At 41.9% G+C, this 24590-nt stretch overlaps 1 protein-coding gene and 1 long non-coding RNA gene across 5 annotated transcripts in view; one reads left to right on the forward strand and one right to left on the reverse strand.

The window, feature by feature from the left end:
* The window catches only part of SLC26A8 (solute carrier family 26 member 8), an 83573-nt gene that overhangs the window by 36153 nt on the left and 22830 nt on the right, over window positions 1-24590 (reverse strand). For 3 of the 4 annotated variants that reach the window (XM_010389670.2, XM_010389671.2, XM_030928421.1), the window contains 5 exons: window positions 20552-20668; window positions 17696-17877; window positions 14501-14665; window positions 13656-13805; window positions 3335-3417 (listed from right to left, as the gene is read on the reverse strand). In XM_010389670.2, coding sequence (XP_010387972.1) covers window positions 3335-3417; window positions 13656-13805; window positions 14501-14665; window positions 17696-17877; window positions 20552-20668 — 697 coding nt within the window. The remainder of the gene's footprint in view (window positions 1-3334; window positions 3418-13655; window positions 13806-14500; window positions 14666-17695; window positions 17878-20551; window positions 20669-24590) is intronic. The other variant, XM_010389672.2, reaches the window with a different exon arrangement.
* On the forward strand, window positions 14413-22411 carry LOC115896851. Its single transcript, XR_004056744.1, has 3 exons — window positions 14413-14596; window positions 21996-22152; window positions 22326-22411. It is a non-coding gene; the product is annotated as an uncharacterized LOC115896851 (long non-coding RNA).

Below are 24590 nucleotides of genomic sequence, written 5' to 3' on the forward strand. Positions count from 1 at the left end.
TTTCTCTAGATTACTTTCTAAGTCAGAAAAAATATCTAAGTGTTTTAGATAAGGTTTGCTATTTGAAATGCTTATTCGTTCTTTTGATTATCTTTAATCATTTCATCAAAGACAAATATGTATGCCTCAACAGTTGATTTCCTTTTGATAAATTATATAAAAATCCAAATTCAATAAAATGAATCATGTAAATACTCTTGGGAAAATTATTTTAAAAGAAATTTTGTGATATATATTTCCACAAAGCAAATAATCCCTTATCTAATTAAAATTTCTTATTAGTTCTTACATTTTAAATTTTATTTTTGAGTAGAAAGAATTAACTTTTAGCACCTCGAAGTGCTAAATATCATTTTCTTCACCATCCAGCTATGTCTTCTTCTTTTCTTCTTCAACTTCTTTTTTTTTTTTTGTATTGAGACCAGGTCTTGCTGTATCACCCAGGCTGGAGTGCAGTGGCGTGATCATGGCTCACTGCAGCCTCAACCTTCCTCAATAAATCCTCCCACCTCAGCCTTCCAAGTGGCTAGGATTTCAGATGCATGCCACCACACCTGGCTAATCTTTTTTTTTTTTTTTTTTTGAGAAACAGAATCCCACCATGTTGCCCAGGTTGGTCTTGAAATCCTGAGCTCAAGTGATTCGCCTGCCTCAGCCTCCCACAGTGCTGGGATTACAAGCATGAGCCACTGCGTCTGGCCCTACCGTCTATTTTAATTCCTTGTTTATAACTTACAAGTTCCTTTGCATTTTCCCAGTAATTAGCTAAGTAGAAGCGTAACTGAATGCTTAGAGGTAGTTATTTAAGTTATCAAATTCCACCTTTTTGTCTTTTTAAGAAGCTAGGTAAGAATGTGGCTGTCCCAAAGAGGTACACAGTAAATGTAATTTACTACCCCAATCTATATTAGTAAAGCTTGAATATTTATTATGATAACAACATAAAATACTGTTTTTCCTTTCTGTTCTCTGTAACATTCAATTCTTGTTAGCAAATGAGGTTAAAAGGGAACACGGACACAGCAGGAGCTAACTTAAATTGTCCAATCTTACTATTCTCTAGCAACCCTGGGTAAATACATAATAAAAGAGAAAGTTCAAAGCAACACTTAAAATTAGACTTTTGAAATGCTCACTTGTCCATCTGTACTTTTGAATTTTATGATAAGAGATAAGTGAAACTTGGCTGTGTGGGTTTTTTCTTTTTTCTTTTTTACTTTTTGAGATAGTCTCCATCTATTGCTCAGGCTGGATCCTGGCTTGATCCTGGCTTACTGCAACCTCCAAATCCCTGGTTCAAGTGATTCTCTTGCCTTAGCCTCCCAAGTAGCTGTGATTACAGGCACACACTGCTATGCCCAGCTAGTTTTTGTATTTTTAGTAGAGACGGGGTTTCACCATGTTGGCCAGGCTGGTCTCGAACTCCTGACCTCAAGTGATCCACCTGCCTCAGCCTCCCAAAGTGCTGAGATTACAGTCATGAGTCTCTGTGCCCAGCCTGGCTGTGTGGTTTTGAAGTCATTGATAACAGAAGCATATTGTGTAAGTATAACAGTGGTTATAATTATAGACTTTGGAATTAAGGAGAAATATGTTCAAATGGTAGCTCTGCCACAGAGGAGCAATGTGCTAAGTAATTTAAACATGGGAAGCCTTAGTTTCCTTAGCTTAAAAAAGAAGACAATATCTACCTCAAAGCATTACTGTGGGGAGCAAATGAAATAATACAAATATGTAAAGTGTCAATCCCACTGTTGTTCTTGTTATTATTTTCTTTTTCCTGAGGACAGAGACCGTGTCTTGCTTATCTTTGTATTCCCTAGTACCTAGGTGGTGTCTGCCCACATTTTTTAATTGACTGGAATTTCAAGTTGATTCAGCCATCATCAGATTTCATTGAGAACTGGGTAGGATATGAGACTAGTTCAAACTGGTTGTGTCAAAATAGCCTACATTTGCCCAGGTGTGGTGACTCACGCCTGTAATCCCAGCACTTTGGGAGGTGGAGGTAGGAGGATCACCTGATCCAGGAGTTCAAGATTAGCCTGGCTAACATGGTAAAACCCTGTCTCTACAAAAAATACAAACATTAGCCAGGCATGGTGGCAGGCACCTGTAATTCCAGCTACTCAGGAGGCTGAGCAGGAGAATCACTTGAATCTGGGAGGCGGAGGTTGCAGTGAGCTGAGATGGTGCCATTGCACTGCAGCCTGGGTGACAGAGCAAGACTGGTCTCAAAAAGAAAAAAGAAATAATAATAAAAGCCTACATTTTGTGATCCTGGAGTTTAGCAAGTAGGCTTCACTCTTTACAGGATTCCTTATTATACAATGTGAGGAAATGGGCAATGCTCTTCAAAAGCCTCCCTGTGAGTCAAGAAACTGCAGTATATTGCCTTTCTTAGCTAATGTGATTCATCTGATTAAGGGTAAAAAAAATAATTTCCTAAAAGAAGCAAGAGCCGTGCCTCATAGTCACTGGTAAGAATTATAATGTAAATTGATTGTGAGTCCTTAAGAACTCCATATGCCAGGCTATTTGAAGATCACTTTCTACCCAGAGTAAGAAAATAATGTTGCTCAAGGGCACCAATTCTGGTCGGGCACCGTGGCTCACGCCTGAAATCCCAGCACTATAGGAGGCCGAGGCAGGAGGATTGTTTGAGCCCAGGATTTTGAGACCAACCTAAGCAACATTCAAAATGCTGTCTCTACTAAAAATGCAAAAACTTAGCGGGACGTGGCAGTGCACGCCTGTGGTCCCAGCTACTCAGAGAGCTGAGGTGGGAGGATCACTGGAGCCTGCGAATTCAAGGCTGCAGTGAGCCATGATTGCGCCACTGCACTCCAGCCTAGGCAACAGAATGAGACCCGGTGTCAAAAATAAATACATAAATAAAAGTAGGGCATCAATTTAGTCTAAGTTTGTGAAGGCAGAAGGAACGTTCATCTTCTGAACACAGAGCCACAGGAGAGAGGCTAGAAAAACTGAGGCATCTCTTGTCCACTCCTTGAGAATTAATCAGAGAGGTATGGTAGTTCAGAAGGCCTATCATGTGCTATTTAAAAAACACATGAGATTCTCTGGTATTCAGTGCATATAACAGTTCTCCTGGATAAGGGGACTGGCTCAACTATAAGAGAGACAGAGGCTGACCAGAGAAGACCCAAGGAGTTGTCCCTAGCCCTTCTCCTTTCATGAACCTCTGTGTTCTAAAATGAATTTTGCTTTGGCCAGAGACTGCTAGTAGAAAATATCAATCAGGCTGTGTGGTCAGAGGCTAAGAGAGGGTATCAGAAAGAGAAATGCAATCTTGAAGAGTGGAATTACTGACCTATAAGGAATCATGTCAATAAGCGTCTGGCTGGTTTCTGTGGCCATGTTTATCTTGTTTGCAATCACAGTGAAGCCAATAATCTGTAGGGGGTAAAAAAAAAAGGGGGGGGGGGAGGGTGGCATATGATTACCTAAATATAGTGCATCGCTTCCAGTAGCAGAGTTGCCCATAGCCTCTGGCAGGACAGAAAATGAAACAGGCAGCAGTCCCTACGCGTGCAAGTTGGAGAGAGAGGCGTGGCTAGTTCAGCGGAGCAAGGCAGGCATTAGAGATCTTTCCTGAAGCTTTTGGTTCTCTAAGCTCTTTTTGGCATTGTAGCCAGAGTGCAAAACAACTTGGTCTGTGACACGTGATGGGAACAAATGGATGCCATGAACTTCTGTATCCCCACCAACTCTATTTTTTCTTGTTTTAATATTTAATATCTTTGAATCTCAATGGCTTTCAGTGAGATTGATCCATTTAAATACAGAATGACTTGGAAAATAACTGTCTCTTTGCTCCTCTTTAAATAAAGAGATGTGTATTTCAGAGTTTATCAGGAAGTGGGGACTCTCCCCACCAACTTTAAACATCTAGATTAATATAAACATGTTTTCGGATAATGGCTGTATCAAGTTTTCAGTTTCAAAAGCTTTTAGTTCCAGGTACATTGTAGTAATACAGATATGCCTTTCAGGGGCTTGTTGAGGTATATGAAGAGAGAAACATGATTAACCCTTAATAATATGGAGCAACATTTAATTGCACAAAGAAAAAGTTCTGTAGCAAAGCAAGTACCTGCTTTCCCCCCGCTTTCATTTACTTCTAAAAATGGCAATTCTCCCTTTAGTCCCTGACTTTTAATTAGAGGGAAAAGAGACAACCTAGCAGCTGTTACAGCTTATAAAGACTCTGCATTGATGCAGATTAAACCGGAGACAAGACACCTCAATTCCTAGGTTTTAAAATAGCAGTTATACAGTTGCTTTATCCCATTCTTCCTACTAACACATACATCTTTCCCCAGCATCTACTGCAGGAGTTCAAGCAGACGCTGAACAGGACAGTAGTTGGCTAACCTGGGATACTGTTATCAGACGAATACCCCTAGGAAGTCTACAGATTAGAATGGAAGGAAGAATCTGGATTACAGCTTGGATCAGAGAAGAAGAGTCTTGGTTTCCATATAGTTAAGAGGCAAGAAGTATGACAAGTATGGCAAGGAACTCTTATTTCCAGTATAAAGGTAGTATTTGCTCACAGGGAAAAATGAAGTAAATATGAAACATTGAAAAACAGAAATAACTCATCCAAAGACAACTATTGTTACTTTTTTTGTTTGCTATACAGCTTAAATACACATAAATTATGAACAGATAGTGTGTATAATTTCTTATAGCCAAGGGTCTCTTGAATTACCGGTATAGTCTACCTGGATCTCAGTTGTTGCCTTGAAAATTTTCCTAAATATTGAGTCTGCTCTTTTATTTTTTTTTTTTTGAGACGGAGTTTTGCTCTTGTTGCCCAGGCTGGAGTGCAGTGGTGCAATCTCAGCTCACTGCAACCTCTGCCTCCTGGGTTCAAGCGATTCTCATGCCTCAGCTTCTTAAGTAGCTGGGATTACAGGCATGTGCCATGACACCTGGCTAATTTTTCAGTAGAGATGGGGTTTCACCAGGTTGGCCAGGCTGGTCTTGAATTCCTGACCTCAGGTGATCCTCCTACCTTGGACTCCCAAAGTGCTGGGATTACAAGTGTGAGCCATCGCACCTGGCTGAATCTGCTCTCTTAAGGACAGATTGATAGATGTGTGCAGTTTCCTCCAGCACATCTAAACATTAGTTTCTTCGTGGGTGCTGTGAGAGGCATTTTAGACCCTAGACCATGGGTGCCTCCATCCTCCCTCTCTCATTTTCCTCACCCCTAGGGGTAAGAGGGAGGTCTTCTTCTAGTTCTAACCTGCATCTCTAATCCCTGCTATGTAGCAGAAACTGTGTCCCCATCACTTGACTTGACATGTGTATAGGTAGTGTATTGCAGGCTTCAATAGCCTGTGAGCACCAAGTAGGTCACAAAACAGGTTAATGCCTAAATTGCAATTATTCTAAGCCTTCACCTATTTCATTGCTGGACCTCTGTTTCCTCCCCTACCTCACCTCGTGGGGCATTGTAATTACTTATCGCATTCTCCAAAGGAATATACCCTCCCTCCTTCCCTCCCTCCGTCTCTTCCTTCCTTCCTTCCGTTTCTTCTTTTCTTTTCTTTTTCTTCTTTTCTTTTCTCTTCTTTTTATTCTCCTCCTCCTTCTTCTTTCTTCTTTCTTCTTCTTTCATTTTTTAGACAGAGTCTTGCTCTGCTGACCAGGCTGGAGTGCAGTGGTGCAATCTCAGCTCACTGCAACCTCTGCCTCCTGGGTTCAAGCAATTCTCCTGCCTCAGCCTCCTGAGTAGCTAGGACTACAGGCATGTGCCACTATGCCCAGCTAATTTTTTGTTTTTTAGTAGAGATGGGGTTTCACCATGTTGGCTAGGCTGGTCTTAAACTCCTGACCTTGAGCAGTCCACCCACCTCCACCTCCCAAAGTGCTGGGATTATAGGCGTGAGCCACTAAGCCTGGCCCCCAGAGCAATATCTTGACTGTGGCTCACAAACCAATCTGTCAGCCATAGTCAAACCACAGCATTCTTTGCACTCTCACTTCTCTCCTTTCCTTATAACTCTGGTTCATGTTGATTGCTTTCAAGGCTGTGTAAACCAAAAACAAAATTCTAAGGCCCCCAATCATCTGAATGGACCCCACCTCTTAGCCAAGGGAATTCCAAAGTTAACCTGAAAAAACTAGTTCAGGCCATGATTGAAGCAGGGGTCAGACATACCTCATTACATCCCTCCTCCCTTTTGGAATTCAGGAAAAGTCAGCCAGCAGTAACCTCAAAACAGACCCTTAAGTCTGATAAGAAACATTTACAACCCATCCTCTTTGAAGCCTGCTACTTGTAGGCTGCATCTGCATGACATAACTTTGGTCTCCACAACCCCTTACTGTAACCCAGACATTCATCTCTATTGATAATAACTCTTTCTATCAATTACCAATCAGAAAAATTTTAAATCTGCCTGTGATATGGAAGCCCCCACTCCTTCAAGTTGTCCCACCCTTCCAGATCAAACCAGTGTACATCTTACAGGTATTGATGGATATATTGTGTCTCCCTAATGTGAGCTTGGCTCACTGCAAGCTCTGCCTCTCGAGTTCACGCCATTCTCCTGCGTCAGCTGTACGCTGACCACCTTGGGCACATGTCAGGACCTCCCTCCAGAGGCTGTGTCATGGGGGCTTCCTTAACCTTGGCAAAATCAACTTTCTAAATTGATTGAGACCTGTGTCAGATACATCTGGGTTTACAGGCTGCTTGAAGGAACATCACTATGATCCTTGGTGCTGATGTCGCTTAAGAGAGGGCTGGGCGTGGTGGTTTACGCCTGTAATCCCAGCACTTTGGGAGGCCAAGGTGGGTGGATCACGAGGTCAAGAGATTGAGACCATCCTGGCCAACATGGTGAAACCCCGTCTCTAATAAAAATACAAAAATTAGCTGGGCATGGTGGTGTGTGCCTGTAATCCCAGCTTCTCATCAGGAGGCTGAGGCAGGAGAATTGCTTGAACCTCGGAGGCAGAGGCTGCAGTGAGCTGAGATTGCGCTACTGCACTCCAGCTTGGGAGACAGAGCAAGACTCTGTCTCAAAAAAAAAAGAGGGCTGCTGTCTGTTCATGGGTGCTGTCTGCTGGTGACTACAAAACTTAGCCTTCTAAGGTGCCAGAGCTGGGCTGGGTTCTATGAAAAGGAGAGGCTGCCTCTGACTGCACCCTACAAACTCCATATACACATTGTTCCCTGAGCTCTAGAGCACCATTTCTATCCAAGGTTTTGTTTTTAAGAATTGACAAATAAAAATCATACATATTTGTCATATATAACATGTTATTTTGAAATATGTATATACACATTGTGGCATGGCTGAATCGAGCTATTAACATATGCATTACTTCACATATACATCTTTTTTTTTTCTTTTTCTTTCTTTTTTTTTTTTTTTTGAGACGGAGTCTTGCTCTGCCGCCCAGGCTGGAGTGCAGTGGCCAGCTCTCAGCTCACTGCAAGCTCCGCCTCCCGGGTTCACGCCATTCTCCTGCCTCAGCCTCCCGAGTAGCTGGGACTACAGGCGCCCGCCTCGTCGCCCGGCTAGTTTTTTGTATTTTTTTAGTAGAGACGGGGTTTCGCCGTATTAGCCAGGATGGTCTCGATCTCCTGACCTCGTGATCCGCCCGTCTCGGCCTCCCAAAGTGCTGGGATTACAGGCTTGAGCCACCGCGCCCGGCCTACATATCTTTTTTGGTGTGGTGAAAACACTTAAAATCTACTCTCTTGGCAATTTTCAAGAATATGATACATTGTTACTAACTGTAGTTACTATGTTGTACAACAGATCTCTTGAAATTATTCCTCTTATCAAACTGAAATTTTGTATCCTTTGGCCAACATCTCCCCAAACCACTCTCCTGCAACTCTAGCCCCTGGTAACCACCATTCTACTCTTCACTTCAATGAGTTCAACCTTTTTAGATTCCACATATAAATGAGATCATGCAGTATTTGTCTTTCTGTGCCTGGCTTATTTCACTTAACATGTCCTCTGGGTTCATCCACGTTGTCCCAAATGACAAGATTTCCTTCTTTTTATTTTTTATTTTAATTTTTTAAAACCAAATACCCAGTCTTTAAGGAGAAAGATTTCCTTTTTTCTAAAGGCTGAATAGTATTCCATTGTATATGTATACCACAATTTTTTAAAAATCATTTTTTGTTACATGTCTGTCAACTAATACCTGTATATACCACATGTATCCATTTATCTGTTGATGAACACTTGGGCTGATTCCATATCTTAGGTGTTTTAAATAGTGCTGCAGCGAACATGAGAGTGCAGGTATCTACTCAACATACTGATTTCATTTCCTTTAGATACATACCCAATAGTGGGATTGCTGGATCTGCCTTCAGGGTTTTGAAAAATCTTTTTTTTTTTTTTCCTTTTTTTTTTTTTGAGACGGAGTCTCGCTCTGTCGCCCGGTCTGGAGTGCAGTGGCCGGATCTCAGCTCAAGCTCCGCCTCCCAGATTTACACCATTCTCCTGCCTCAGCCTCCCGAGTAGCTGGGACTACAGGCGCCTGCCACCTCGCCTGGCTAGATTTTTGTATTTTTTAGTAGAGACGGGGTTTCACTGTGTTAGCCACGATGGTCTCGATCTCCTGACCTCGTGATCTGCCTGTCTCAGCCTCCCAAAGTGCTGGGATTACAGGCTTGAGCCACCGCGCCTGGCCGAAAAATCTTTTGAAAAACAAGCCTTTCAGCTTCTGGCCTTTATGAATTAATAGCTTTTCACACATTCAAAGGGAAAATAATATGCACCTCTACAAGAAGTAGGCAAGTCATAGGAAAGTTTAGTCTAAAGTCCCAAGACAGTGTTTTTCAACCTTGAAGAGGATAGACGTGGATTAGTTAGTGTAAGATGGGTTATGCTGTGGCAACATACAAGTCATGAGATTGTAGCATTTTAACACATCGAAGTTATTTTTTTGCCTACTCAAAGTCCATAGTGGGTTGGTGTCTCTCAGGCAGGTTCTTTGCAAACAATCCCCCAGGGATTTGAGCTAATTTCACCTGGGGATTCCATTTTCTTTTCTTTTCTTTTTTTTTTTTTTTTTTTTTTTTTTTTGAGACAGAGTCTTGCTCTGTCGCTTAGGCTGGAGTGCGGTAGCGCGATCTTGGCTCACTGCAAGCTCTGCCTCTCGAGTTCATGCCAGTCTCCTGTGTCAGCCTCCCAAGTAGCTGGGACTACAGGTGTCCACCACCACGCCCAGCTAAGTTTTTTGTATTTTTAGTAGAGACCGGGTTTCACCGTGTTAGCCAGGATGGTCTCGATCTCCTGACCTTGTGATCTGCCTGTCTTGGCCTCCCAGAGTGCTGGGATTACAGGCGTGAGCCACCGCTCCCGGTCTCCATTTTCTTAACATACTGCTCCTGTCATCATCACAGCAGGGGAGGAAAGAAGAGGGAACTTGCACCTATTCACCTCTTCTTTGGCTCAAAAGTCACTGGGTCCTCCTAATTGCAAGAGAGACTCGGAGGTGCAGGGGGCATACGATTACTTGGTTAACTTGAAGCATCTTTGCCACAGACCACCTCTTAAAAAAGAAATAATTCTCATTGACACCCAAAAGTTCAGCAACTTTTTTTTTTTTTTTTTTTTTTAAGATGGAGTCTCGTTCTGTCGCCCAGGCTCAAGTGCAGTGGCGTGATCTGGGCTCACTGCGACCTCCGCCTCCCGAGTTAAGTGATTCTCCTACCTCAGCCTCTGGAGTAGCTGGAATTACAGGCACACACCACCATGTCCGGCTACTTTTTGTATTTTTAGTAGAGACAAGGTTTCATCATGTTGGCCAGGCTGGTCTTAAACTCCTGACCTCAGCGGGTCAGCCCACCTTGGCCTCCCAAAGTGCTGGGATTATAGGCGTGAGCCACTGTGCCAGGCCCTGAATTCAGTAATCTTAAAATGAAAAATGCTGACTTAGAAAATCTGAGTTTTATTGATGAAAATATCTTTATCATGGTAAAATGTTAATTATAACTGTAAAATATAAATTTTACCAGAAGATTTTAGAAAAGAAACAAGAGGCCAGGTGTGTTGGCTCATGCCTGTAATCCTGGCACTTTGGGACGCTGAGGCGGGCAGCTCACTTGAGGTCAGGAGTTCGAGACCAGCCTGGCCAACATGGTGAAACCCCCATCTCTTCTAAAAATATAAAAATCAGCTGGGCATGGTGGTGGGCACCTGTAATCCCAGCTACTCAGGAGGCTGAGGAAGGAGAATCGCTTGAATCTGGGAGGTGGAGGTTGCAGTGGGCCGAGATCATGCCACTGCACGCCAGCCTGGGTGACAGAGTGAGATTCTGTCTCAAAAAAAAAAAAAAGAAAAGAAACAAGAAACATTGTTATTAGACAGTGAGCCCTAGCTCTGCTACTTACTAATGACATAGATTAGAAAAAACATTTAACATCTCGTTTGCCTCGATTTCTTTGTTATATATATTTATTTTTATGAAGGTATACTTTAGATACAATAAAGTGCAAAGCTTTTAGATATAAAGTTCTATTTTTTTTTTTTTTTTTGATATGGAGTCTTGCTCTGTCGCACAGGCTGGAGTGCAGTGGCGTGATCTCAGCTCACTGCAACCTCCGCCTCCCAGGTTCACGCCATTCTCCTGCCTCAGCCTCCCGGGTAGCTGGGACTACAGGCGTCCGCCACCTCGCCCGGCTAAGTTTTTGTATTTTTAGTAGAGATGGGGTTTCACCATGTTAGCCAGGATGGTCTCGATCTCCTGACCTCGCGACACGCCCGCCTCAGCCTCCCAAAGTGCTGGGATTACAGGCTTGAGCCACCGCGCCTGGCCAGTTCTATGTGTTTGAGGAATTTATATGCCAGGTAACTGCCACCCTAATTAACACCTAATTAACACATGAAACATTTCCATCACCCTGATAAATTAGTTTTCTACCACTTACTATTTAATTTTTCCACATGGGCAGGCATTAATCTTTTTGTCATGATAGATTAGTTTTTCCTGCTCTAGGAATTCATGTAATGGAATTATACAGTATGTAGCCTTTTGTGTCTTTTTTCTTTCATGCTACATAATGTTTTTGAAATCCATCCATGTTGTACACACAACATGTGTGTGTTTATCTCCAGTTTGTTCCTTATTGCTGAAAAGTACTCTCTTGTAGGAAATCATTACACACATTACAATATGTTACATTTTGTGTCTAGAATCTCTCTCTACTTTGTAGAGGTGAACAGTCAAAACAATTAGAATTAGGCCGGGCGCGGTGGCTCAAGCCTGTAATCCCAGCACTTTGGGAGGCCGAGATGGGCGGATCACGAGGTCAGGAGAATCCTGGCTAACACTGTGAAACCCCGTCTCTACTAAAAAATACAAAAAAAAACTAGCCGGGCGAGGTGGCGGGCGCCTGTAGTCCCAGCTACTCGGGAGGCTGAGGCAGGAGAATGGCGTGAACCCAGGAGGCGGAGCTTGCAGTGAGCTGAGATCCGGCCACTGCACTCCAGCCAGGGTGACAGAGTGAGACTCCGTCTCAAAAAAACAAAACAAAACAAAACAAAAAAAAAAACAATTAGAATTGAAGCACGGAGAATAAAATCAGGATTCCAAAAATGAGATAGAAGCAGAGGCAGTATATTCTAGGATCTTGGCAGTAGCCAAAATGAACTATTTTGTGGACAACAAAGTCATCTGTAGGGACCTTAACATTGGGGCATAAGGTGAGTCACAACCAGGGTGCCCAGTGATCTGTATAAACTAGGGCTACAAGATAGGCATCATTAGGAGATTTGACTGGTATGTCTGTATTTCTTGGGAAGGACTGGTCTTGACTCTGTCTTCAGCTAATTGCTGTTGTTGAGATTGTGTTTGCTGAATAAGCTTGCATTTTGCTTGCTTGAGTTTTGTTCTTTTATTTTATTTATTTTATTTTATTTTATTTTATTTTATTTTATTTTTTTGGAGATGGAGTCTTGCTCTTTCACCCAGGCTGGAGTGCAGTGGCCGGATCTCAGCTCACTGCAAGCTCCGCCTCCTGGGTTCATGCCATTCTCCTGCCTCAGCCTCCTGAGTAACTGGGACTACAGGCACGTGCCACCACAACGGGCTAATTTTGTATTTTTAGTAGAGACAGGGTTTCTCCATGTTGGTCAGGCTGGTCTTGAACTCCCGACCTCAGGTGATTCGCCTGCCTTGGCCTCCTAAAGTGCTGGGATTACAGGCATGAGCCACTGCACCCAGCCTCTGCTCTGTGGTTCTTGAGCCAAACCTGTACTGTTGGATACATGTCCATTTTTGAGGCCATTTCTTTCTGAAGGCTGGGGTTCGGGTATGGGTTCTTATTCAACAAGATGTTCAAATCTTCCAGTTGTTTCTCCGTGAACATCGTATGTTTCCTTTGTGAATGCATCTGGTTTTAGCCATAGGAAAGGGCTGTTCATTTCCTCCTTGGTTCTTTGGCCCTTTGTCTGTTATCGTTTAAATATGAGATTGCTTGTGCCTCAATTCTTGGATTTCATTTTATTTTAATTTTTTTAGGAAGGTCCTCTGAGTCTGACATCTTCTAATCTAGATGTGCTCCTATGTTCAAGTCCAGGGATGAGCTGCCTCAATTTCCTTATTGTAGCATAGTGAGAAGGAATGGAAGTTGAATAACAGTATGATTTCAATGACATTAAAATAAAAATAAAATATTTATGTAGAAAAAGATGGAAATTCACCAACATTGAGGCTAGGCCTGTCATATGTGTGTCTGAGAGAAGAAAGGAGTAAATAACTGAAAATACTAAAGTATCACTAGTAGTTGACTTTGGATGGTGCAACTATAGGAATTTCTTTTCCTCTACCACTTTTTAAAACTTCTTTATGTTTTTCAAACTTAGAATGAGCCCGTATTTCTTTCACAAGGGGAAAAAAACCTTATCTTTGAAATATTATGAGAACGAGTCAATAGATAAAAGTACTTGGAAATAAGCATTTTGTGAGGCAGATCGATTGTGCTATTGTGACTATAGTTAATAATGGAATTGCTTGAGAGTAGATCTTAAATGTTCTCACAACAAAAATAATAACTGCTGCTAGGGATGCAAGGTGAAAAAAATTAAAAATGATAATTAGGCCAGGCGTGGTGGCTCACGCCTGTAATCCCAGCACTTTGGGAGGCCGAGGCGGGCGGATCACCTTAGGTCAGGAGTTTGAGACCAGCCTGGTCAACATGGTGAAACCCTATCTCTACTAAAAAAATACAAAAATTAGCTCGCCATTGTGGCACACGCCTGTAATTGCAGCTACTCGGGAGGCTGAGGCAAGAGAATTGCTTGAACCTGGGAGGCAGAGGTTGCAGTGAGCCAAGATTGCACCACTGCACTCCATTCTGGGCAACAGAGCAAGACTCTGTCAAAAAAACAAACAAACTTGATTTAAACATTTCATAATGTGTATCTATATCAAAATATGACATCATAAACTATAGATTCAATTTTTATTTGTCAACTATATTATCAAAATATTTTAGAAAAAGAAAATAAGCATGTTTTCACAAATATAAGCATATATCGAAAACTAAATGTATTCAGCTTTTACACAATTCAGCTCAACATTTTTTTTAAATATTAAAATTATGTAAACTATGAATTTGGGACATCAAAAACACCTACCAGAAATAATTCCATGGGAAACTCAATGGGATACTGATTGAAAGAAATTCTGATACATTTGTTGATTCGCAGAGCAACAACAACAGTTAGAAATAGTAGAATGCTGGTGGAATTAGCTTTTGGGAGAGCTACACAGTAATTAATTATGTCCTGAAAGAAAATAAAATTACGGAGGCTTAGAAAGGGATATAGTAATTGCCTAAGTCTAGAAATGGACGCTGTTGATTAACTCAAAAAGAAGTCCCCAAGTAGAGTTTCTGGGTACAAAGGTCTTTATGGGCATTACTAGAATAGTGAGGGCAAGCATGGTGGAGGTGGCCATTTTTGTAAAAAGAGGGACAGTAATGTTCAATAAGGACAAGGAGAGAACACACTGTATGTTTTAGTATAATGAACAGGCCCTAGAAGTTCTGTTTATAAGCCAATAGTTATTAGTTTTCCCAAATAATATACTGTAGCTTAGCTCCTACCCTATTCTTACATTCAGGAACTACTTAGTATTGTATATCCTTTAGATGTTTTAGGATACATGTCTGTTATAAGGTAGGTAATGAAAAGAACTGTGATATATACAATATCTTAAAGGTCAAATTTTAATATATATCATGATAGTTTAAAAGGCTGACTGAAATGGTTAGTCAACTGAAAGCATGGTCTGGCATCTGCAATTAATCAAGACCCTAATTCTCCAATAAAGGAAAATATTTCTAGTACCCTCTTGACTAAGCTGCTATTGGCTGTGTCTCCTTTCAGAATGGGCAGGAGTCTCCCCACTGAGGTCCACCTCTCTTTGGAGGCAAGAGGAGTGGCATTTGTAACTCTGGGTAAGAGTTGAAATTACTCACATAGAAGAAGGAGATGGGACCGGCATGGAAACTAATCATAATCCCGAAGATGCAAGTCAGCTGGGACAGCATGACATGCAGTGCCACAGCAGCCAGGTAAGCACTCATTGCAGACTCCGGAAGGTAAGTGGCAATGAAGCCCAAACCCAATACGCCCATTATTAGCTGCAGAGAAGAGAAAACCAGAGTGGGGCAGAATGTCTTCAATCCAGCAATGGCACCAATGGCACTCTCCAGGAAAAGAAGGGTTTCCAACAGAAAAGTTAAGATAGGCCCCTTTGGTAACTCTTATAACTCTCTTTCCCTAATGAACAGAAGTTGATAACATGGGTCCTTGTATGTTGATCAGAGGCTCCTGACAAGTGCTAGCCCACACTACTCCTTTCCTTCTTTGTGAGCAGTCAGCTCACTTAAGTTCTTGCCCTGGAATCTACTGCTCTCTTGGTTGGCTTGGGGAAAACAGGGACAAGGTGATCAGAACAAACCTTTGCCTATTTATTCATTCATGAGATAGGATCTCACTCTATTGCTCAGGCTGGAGTGCAATCATAGCTCACTGTAACCTCAAACTCCTGGGCACAAGGGATCCTCTGCTTCAGCTTCCCAAGTAGCTGGGACTACAGACGCACACAGCACTGAGCTAAGTTTTTTTTTTTTTTTTTTTTTTTTTTCGTAGAGATGGGGAACCTTGCTATGTTACCTAGGCTGGTGTCGAACTCCTGACCTCAAGTGATTCTCCTGTTTTGGCCTCCCAAAACCCTGGAATTACAGGCATGAAAGCACTGTGCCTGGCCTGCCTTTGCCTTTTTAAACCTCTTTCATTAGAAGCTTTGATAGCCCTTTTCAGGAGATGTTAACATTCCTCTGAGGAATGCAGCTTTTCACAAAGGAGAAGATAATTCCAAAACAGTGGGATCGAGTTCAAACTTCTTGGCCTTTGACTCTTATCTTTACTGAGAATGATTAAATTGAATTTATTTATGTTTTCAGGATTATGCATATCCTGAAGAAAAATAAAAAAGATATTTTACATGTCAATATACATATATAAAATATATGTTATAGCCAGGCGTGGTGGCTCATGCCTGTAATCCCAGCACTTTGGGAGGCCGAGGCGGGTGGATCACGAGGTCAGAAGATCGAGACCATCCTGGCCAACATGGTGAAACACCGTCTCTACTAAAAATACAAAAATTAGCTGGGCGTGGTGGCGTGTGCCTGTAGTCCCAACTGTTGGGGAGGCTGAGGCAGATGTAAGCCACCATGCCCAGCCCTCTTCCTTTTTTAGATGAAAAAAGCTGAGGCTTGAAGGAGGAGAGAAAGCATGTATGAGCCCTCTTGATAATTAAAAGGCTGCTTGTGTATTTTGTCTTATCCCACAAGATTAAAAAAAAGATTTTTAACCACAGGAAACTATATATTGTTTTTTAAATTTTTGGTCTGTTAAAGTACCAAATTCATTTCTCTGTGCCAACTAAGTATAACTTATTGATGCTTACTATGTGACAGGCTCTAGGCTAAATACTTTGCATGCATTTTTTTCACTTAATCCCCCTAAGAACCCTGCAAAACAAATATTATTCCTGCTTTACACATGAGGAAACTGAGGCCCACCAAGGTAAAATAATTTACCAAAGTTCACACAGCTCATAGTGTCAGGGCTGGAGTCTGCCCATGTTGATAGCCTGCCTTTGTAGGTATCCAATAAATCTTTACCTAATGAAAGACAGTCCCAGGGGAGATCAGTGAAAATCAACTAGAGAGTGGGTTAGTTGAGAAAAAAGAGAAATAAGCCTGGAAGATGTGACTTTAGTTCAGTGGGTGAACTTTCGGTGATAGACTCTCAGAGGAAATTAAAGACAGTGCCAAAATAAGTTTTGAGATTTTAATGAGTCATTCATATTATTGTCCTTTAGCTGTGGTCCTTGTCAATGCAGAAAAAGGATTCCAGATCTGACTCTAAAGCTTACTAACCCAAAGATAGTGTGTGAGCCTGTGAGGCCATTATTATTATTATTATTATTATTTTGGAGACAGGGTCTCGCTGTGTCACCCAGGCTGGAGTGCAGTGGCATGATCACAGCTTACTGCAGCCTCAACCTCCTGGGCTCAAGTGATCCTCCCACCTCAGCCTCCTGAGTAACTGGGACTACAGACACATGCTACCATGCCCAGCTAAATGAGGCTATTCTTGTTGATGGAATATAAAGCAATTTTTGGCCGGGTACAGTGGCTCATGCCTGTAATCCCAACAGTTTGGGAGGCCGAGGTGGGTGGATCACCTGAGGTCAGGAGTTCAAGACCAGCCTGGCTAACATGGTGAAACCCCTTCTCTACTAAAAATACAAAAATTTGCTGGGTGTGGTGGCATGCACCTATAATCTCAGCTACTCGGGAGGCAGGAGAATCACTTGAACCTGGGAGGTGGAGGTTGCAGTGAGCCACAATTGTCCCATTGCACTCCAGCCTGGGCGACAAGAGCAAAACTCCATCTAAAAAAAAAAAAAGAATATGAAGCAATTTTTTAAAAGGTAAAATCAGGAGTGGAATTCTGGACTAACAGTCCCCAACCCCCCAGGGCCACGGACGGGTACTGGTACTGGTTTGTGGCCTGTTAGGAACCAGGTGCTGCACAGCAGGAGGTGAGCAGTGGGCAAGCAAACATCACTGCCTGAGCTCTCTGCCTTCTGTCAGATCAGCCACAGCATTAGATTCTCAGGGAAGCACGAACCCTATTGTGAACTGCACATGCAAGGGATCTAGGTTGCGTGCTCCTTTTGAGAACCAAATGCCTGGTCATCTGAGGTGAAGCAGTTTTATCCCAAAACCACCACCCTCCCTGGCCCTGACCTGCCATTTGTGGAAAAATTGTCTTCCAGGAAACTGGTCCCTGGTTACAAAAAGGTTGGGGACCACTGCTCTGGACCATCGTCCCTTAGACCCTTTGTCTTAGAGGAGAAAGGACTGAAGAGAATGTTCAATATCTCCTCCTAAATCAGTGGTAGATGATTTCTGAAGAGAGAGAAGTTTATCACTAAGGAGACACCCTATTCACACAGCCTCCGATTTTTCAAAAAATCAATCACTGCAGTTCCAGGTATATCACAATGGATCACAGGAGCAGTATAAGGAAGGGGTCTGTTTATAGCCCCTTTATTCAGTTCCTTTTCAGGGATTTGAAGACTCAGATCCTACCTGAATAATCCCAGTCAGAAAAGTTGTGGTTGCCACCACACTCAAGGATTTATTATAGCCCATAAGGTAGGAGGGGGCAGAAAACTCATCCTTGACGAAAGATCCCATGACCAGGTGACCACTGTTGAATGGGCTGACTTTCAGAACATTGATCAGCAGAGCACTCACCAGAAAGAAGGAACCTATGGAAGAAGATGTTAGGCAGAAGGTGAAGTTTCAAGTCCAGGTAAACTGATACTGACAAAAGCAAGGTATGGTTGAATTCTGGCTTGTCCTTCATCTGAATAGCTTTTCTCATTTGAAAGTGGCCATTGAGAAGTAAGAAAGATTGAGAAAGAGAACTGTGGCTCCACATATTGTGACCAACTCATGGAATTTAGATGGTGGTGGTCTAGGTATTCAGTCTCTTTGTATTATGGGCATGTTGAGTGGAATAGAGAAGTTGACTGAAATGGGTGTCAGGCTCAGCTACTGTGTCTGCTCTTAGAGAAGGTTAAAAGTGAGATGGCAGTGAAAATATTAGAAAACAAAGCAATCGCCGGGCGTGGTGGCTCACACCTGTAATCCCAGCACTTTGGGAGGCTGAGGCAGGTGGATCACCTGAGGTCAGGAGTTTGAGACCAGCCTGACCAACATGGAGAAACCCCATCTCTACTAAAAATACAAAACGAGCTGGGCGTAGTGGCACATGCCTGTAATCCCAGCTACTCAGGAGGCTGAGGCAGGAGAATTACTTGAACCTGGGAGGTAGAGATTGCAGTGAGCCGAGATGGCATGATTGCACTCCAGCCTGGGCAACAAGAGCAAAACTCCATCTCAAAAAAAAAAAAAAAAGAAAAGAAAAAAGAAAACGAAGCAATCAATAACAATAGGAAGAAAAATAATACTGACACTGAGGTAAATTAAACTTATTTCAAACATTACGTTTAGTCCTCATATTGTCATACCACATACGAGAGCAAAGGTACACCTTAACTTTAAATTTACCTAACATAAATAAATTTCTTACAACCCTTATTATAAGTATTTGGAAATGATTGTGAGGTTCCTCAGAAACTTGGAAATATAGGAATAAAGTTGTTTTCTTGGTGTTCAAATGTAAAATCAACACATAATGGATTGAATAAAGACATGAGCTATTCTTTATTTTTATTATTTTATTTTGAGATGGAGTTTTGCTCTTGCTGCCCAGGCTGGAGTGCAATGGCGTGATCTTGGCTCACTGCAACCTCCGCCTCCCGGGTTCAGGCAATTCTCCTGCCTCAGCCTCCCAGGTAGCTGGGATTACAGGCACCAGCCACCATACCTAGCTAATGTTTTGTATTTTTAGTAGAGATGGGGTTTCACCATGTTGGCCAGGCTGGTCTCAAACTCCTGACCTCAGGTAATCCACCTGCCTCAGCCTCCCAAAGTGATGGGATTACAGGCATGAGCCACAATGCCTGGCCATGAGGTATTCTTTTTTTGTTTTTTTGAGATGGAGTCTTGCTCTGTCGCCCAGGCTGGAGTGCAGTGGTACAATCTTGGCTCGCTGCAACCTCTGCCTCCTGGGTTCAAGCTATTCTCCTGTCTCAGCCTCCTGACTAGCTGGGACTACAGGCACCTGCCACCATGCCCAGCTAATTTTTGTATTTTTAGTAGAGACAGGGTTTCACTATGTTAGCTAGGCTGGTCTCAAACTCCTGACCTCATGACCCGCTTGCCTTGGCCTCCTAAAGTGCTGGGATTACAGGCGTGAGCCACCGTGCCCAGCCAAGCTATTCTTAAAAAAGGAAAAGTAGCACTTCACATCTGGAAGGATGGGATGTTAATCAGACTGAACATAAAAACATATATAAAGAATGTGTCGGCCGGGAGCGGTGGCTCATGCCTGTAATCCCAGCACTTTGGGAGGCTGAGGCGGGTGGATCACAAGGTCAGGAGATCGAGACCATCCTGGCTAACACGGTGAAACCCCATCTCTACTAAAAATACAAAAAATTAGTCGGACGTGGTGGCGGGCGCCTGTAGTCCCAGCTACTCAGGAGACTGAGGCAGGAAAATGGTGTGAACCTGGGAGGTGGAGCTTGCAGTGAGCCGAGATAGCACCACTGTACTCCAGCCTGGGTGACAGAGCGAGACTCCATCTCAAAAAAAACAGAATGTGTCATTCAGAATGGTAAATGTTGGTGGATTGGTCAGTTCAGTGGAGAAATCTAGGAAAAGGCACATCACTGAGTAAATATTGTCAATAACCTTCTAAACTTATGGGGGAGTTTTGTGATTTGATTTCTATGCAGGCTCACCTAGGTGAAGTAAATGTGCTGATTCTATGACCTTTAATTAGTCTGGCCTCTGTAATAAGTTATTTCTAATTATAAATTAGTAGATGGACTTTTGACTCAGGGAAGGGAAGTACTTATCCTAGGGATGTCAGTGTTTTGTTACTGTGATAACATTTTCTCATTGTAAATTAATAAGCTGGCTTGCTGTATTACAAGTCAGCCCATGGAGTTTGGTTAATATGGGTCAGATGAAAGAAATATCTGCTCTAGGAGTATTGACGTAATCAATTCTGAATCTTCTGGGTTGAGGGAAGTCAGATGCCAATGTGTGGTGATTTCTCAAGGAAAGTACATCTACCCTTTAATTTATTTGGGAAACAACTTGCTGGCCTGTTTTCTGGTGGTGACAATAATGATACCCTAGAAGTATTTATTTCTACAATCTGAACACTAACTGTATGGATAGAATGTCCACGTCCTGCTTCCTTTCTTTCTATCTTAAAGATAGTTTTATGTTGGGTTCCTTAGCAATAAATATATGATCAGGATGGAAACTTCATCCACCGCATGTGTATTTCAGTGCTGAACTCACCAATGGACATTTGATGACATGATCCAAAAATTACATAAATTACTGAAGAACAGAAAGCTGCATAAGCGATGTTGAGAGGAGGAATCAGTTGCCTTGCCAGCAAACTAAGTGTCAGGCCTGAAAAACAAGATAATTTAAGAAAAAGCAGCTTGGCTTTAAAAGTCACCTTAAATAAAGGCCGTAAAGAATATTTAAAATAAAAATCATCCATGTGTATAGCTGACTGAGTGTGGTAACAGTATTTCTGGACATATAGTCCCTCATTAGTACTTTTTATTATCTGCTTTGATTCCTAGCTTCTCTTCCTATTTTGCCATATGCTTTTTACACTTCAATCCAATATCATAGGCTGAAACATCGTTCACTGTGAGGTCTTAATACTAAACCTGTGAAGCAAATACCACAGCAATAAGACCCCTAATTCCAACAGCTCAAAAGCAGCCCCATCCTTATTCCTAGCCAAGCACAAGCAGGCCCTGGGAATTCTCCAGGGCTGAAGATAAAACTGGAGAGCAAGGCAAGAATCACACTTCACTGACTTGAAGTTGGTATGTGTTGGTTCTCTTCCATAGGCCAGTCACTCCAGCCTCTTCCTTCAGCTCCTTCTCTAATACTTTCTTTTCTAAGAAGCACCATGAGAATTTGGAAATTTTGAAGCAAATGGACTAACAGGCATAGTGTCATCCTTTTGATGTTTCAAGCCCCTATTTCCTTCCCTAAGAGTCTGTCCTCAATTTACATCATACCAATATACTCATCTAAATTCAATGATGAATTTAGTGAGGTGGTTTATTGTCTTAGATAAGCAAGGCTTCTTTTTATAAGACATTTCAAACATATACAAAAATAGAGTTTAATGAATTCCATACACCCATCATCCACTTCAATGGTCAACCCATAACCAATCTATGCTCCTACTCCTCTCTCACCCTATGTTACTTTGAGGCAAATCCAAGGCATTTGATTATTTAATCTGTAGATATTTTGGTATGTGTCTCTAAATGATAATACTCTTGTAATTTTAGTACAATATCATCGTTATCCACTCAGTGTTCAAATTTCCCTGATTATCTTACGAATAATTGTTGTGGTAGAGGGTCTCTAAGATGGGTATTCTTGCCCTTGCATAATTTCCTCCCCATTAGGTGTGGAATAGACTTACTAATTTGTTTCTAAGGAGTAGACTATAACAAAAATGACAGGATGTCACTTCTGAGGTTAGGTGGCAAAAAGACTTTTGGTTTCCATCTTGGTTGCTCTCTCATTCACTACCTACCAGAGGTGGCTTCAAAGGTTTGTAATCTATGCAGTCAAGACAGAGTCCTAGGCTTAGAAGGACTTTGCACTTGGTTTAATGGCTTTGCTGTCACTGTCTTGAAATTCTGAATAATTTTTGAACTAAGGTCCCTGTGTTTTTATTTTGTATTGGGCCCAACACATATAGTTGGTCCTGCCAGCTACCATGCTGTGAATATGGAGAAGCCAGAATGGGGAGGAACTCAGGCCTGCCAACAGCCATATGAGTGAGCCTGGAAGCAGATCCTCCAGCCTCAGTAGAACCTTGAGATAACTACAGTCTCACAAGAGACCTTGAACCAGAGGTATGGTGAGTTTTGGGGTGATCTTTAAAAAATTATTTGCTGTTACGTGTTGTGCTTTGTTTCACAATCTGTGTGTCTAAATCAGGACCCAAATATGGTCCTTACATTGGTTGATATGTCTCTTAAGTCTCTTGTAATCTATAGGATTTCTTCACCACATTTTTGTCCCCTAGGCAAGGCTCTATTGATTGCAAGAAACAGAAAATCTACTCAAATTAGCTGAAGCAAAATAGGACATTTATTAAAAGGGTGCAAAGGGCAGTTAGACCTCATCAGAGACTGGAACCAAACTAAAAAGCCATCAGAATCCAAGGCTGCTACCTTCCCATTCTTTGTCTCCAGGGTTCACGGTATCCTGTCTTTGTTTCCAGTTTGGGACTATTATGAACAATATTGCTATGAATATTCTTGTGCATGTCTCCTGGTACACAGATTTACAAGTTTCTCAAGAATATATAGCTTGAATTTCAGCTTCTGGGGCATTTATTAAATAATGCCAAACTGTTTTCCAAATGGTTGTGCAATTAATACTACCACTAGTAATGTATGACAGTTCCCATTATCCACATCTATGCTAGCACATGATATGCCAGATTTTTAATTTTAGTGTGCATGGTGATAATTCATTTCAATTTCATTTTCTGCTTTATTTATTACTAATAATGTTGAACACCCTTGTCTAGTTATTTTTATGGATTTATAGGAGTATGTATATTACAAATAAATCCTTTGTTGTATATTGTTTTGCAAGTATCTCCCATTCTGTGATTTGCTTTTCAATCTTTTTTTTTTTCTTGAGATGGCATCTTGCTCTGTCTCCCAGGCTGGAGTACAGTGGTGATTGATCTTGGCTTGCTGCAACCTCCACCTCCTTGTTTGAGTGATTCTCCCACCTCAGCCTCCTGAGTAGCTGGGACTATAGGCGCACGCCACCATGCCTGGCTAATTTTTGTATTTTTAGTAGAGACGGGGTTTCGCCATGTTGGCCAGGCTGGTCTCAAACTCCTGACCTCAAATGATTCACCCATCTCAGCCTCCCAAAGTGCTGGAATTACAGGCATGAACCACCGTGCCTAGCCGCTTTTCAAACTTCACAGTGGCTTTGAATAGATAGAATTCTTAAACTGTACTTACTTCACATTGATCAGTCTTTCCCCTTTTGCTTTCGGTGTCTTATTTAAGAAACCTTTTTCTTTTTCTTTTTTTTTTTTTTGAGACGGAGTCTGGCTCTGTCGCACAGGCTGGAGTGCGGTGGCCGGATCTCAGCTCACTGCAAGCTCCGCCTGCCAGGTTTACGCCATTCTCCTGCCTCCGCCTCCCAAGTAGCTGGGACTACAGGCGCCCGCCTCGTCGCCCGGCTAGTTTTTTTTTTTTTTTTTTTTTGTATTCTTTAGTAGAGACGGGGTTTCACCGTTATTAGCCAGGATGGTCTCGATCTCCTGACCTTGTGATCCGCCCGTCTCGGCCTCCCAAAGTGCTGGGATTACAGGCTTGAGCCACCGCGCCCGGCCAAGAAACCTTTTTCTACCTCAGGATCATAAAGATATTCTCTTATGTTATTCCAAAATGTCCTTTATGTTTTAACTTTTACATTTAGGTCTTTAATCAACCAGGAATAGATTTTTGTGTACGGTGTAAGGTAAAGGCCTGAAATGTTTTTTTCTGTATAGAGACCCAAGTGTTTTACATCATTTGTCATTAAAAGCCTGTCTCTGTAATGACATATCTGATACACATCATGTGATTCATATATGTGTGACTCTTTTTCCTGTTTCATTGGCTTAATTGTTTATCTTTGCAATATTGTACTGTCTTAATTGCTCTAATTACTTTAGTAATAGTTTTGGTAATTAATTTAGTAATCTCCATTTTTATTGTGAAATATAACATGCATGTAGAAAATGCATTAAAATAGATTAATAGATGTCAAGCTTACTTAATATTTATAAAACAAACACCCACATAACTACCACCTAGGTCTGATTACAACACGACCTCTCCCCACAGAAGGATTGATTATTTTGGCATTTATGATAATAATTTCTTTGCTTTTCTTTACCAGTAGCGTACATATCCCTATATAATATAGTTTAATTTGCTCCCATTTTGAACTTTATATTAAGAGTTATACTGAACACAATTTTATTTCTGCTTTTTTTTTTTTTTTTTTTTTTTGAGACAGAGTCTTGCTCTTTTGCCCAGGCTAGAGTGCAGTGGTGTAATCACAGCTCTCTACAGCTTCAACCTCCCAGGCTCAGGGAATCTTCCCACCTCAGTCTCTCAAGTAGCTGGGACTATAGGTATGCACTATCATGCCCAACCAAATTTTTTGTATTTTTCTTTTTTCTTTTTTTTTTTTTTTTTTTGAGACGGAGTCTTACTCTGTCGCCCAGGCTGGAGTGCAGTGGCCGGATCTCAGCTCACTGGAAGCTCCGCCT

Source organism: Rhinopithecus roxellana, chromosome 4 (genome assembly GCF_007565055.1).
Source record: "Rhinopithecus roxellana isolate Shanxi Qingling chromosome 4, ASM756505v1, whole genome shotgun sequence".
Lineage (NCBI taxonomy): Eukaryota > Metazoa > Chordata > Mammalia > Primates > Cercopithecidae > Rhinopithecus > Rhinopithecus roxellana.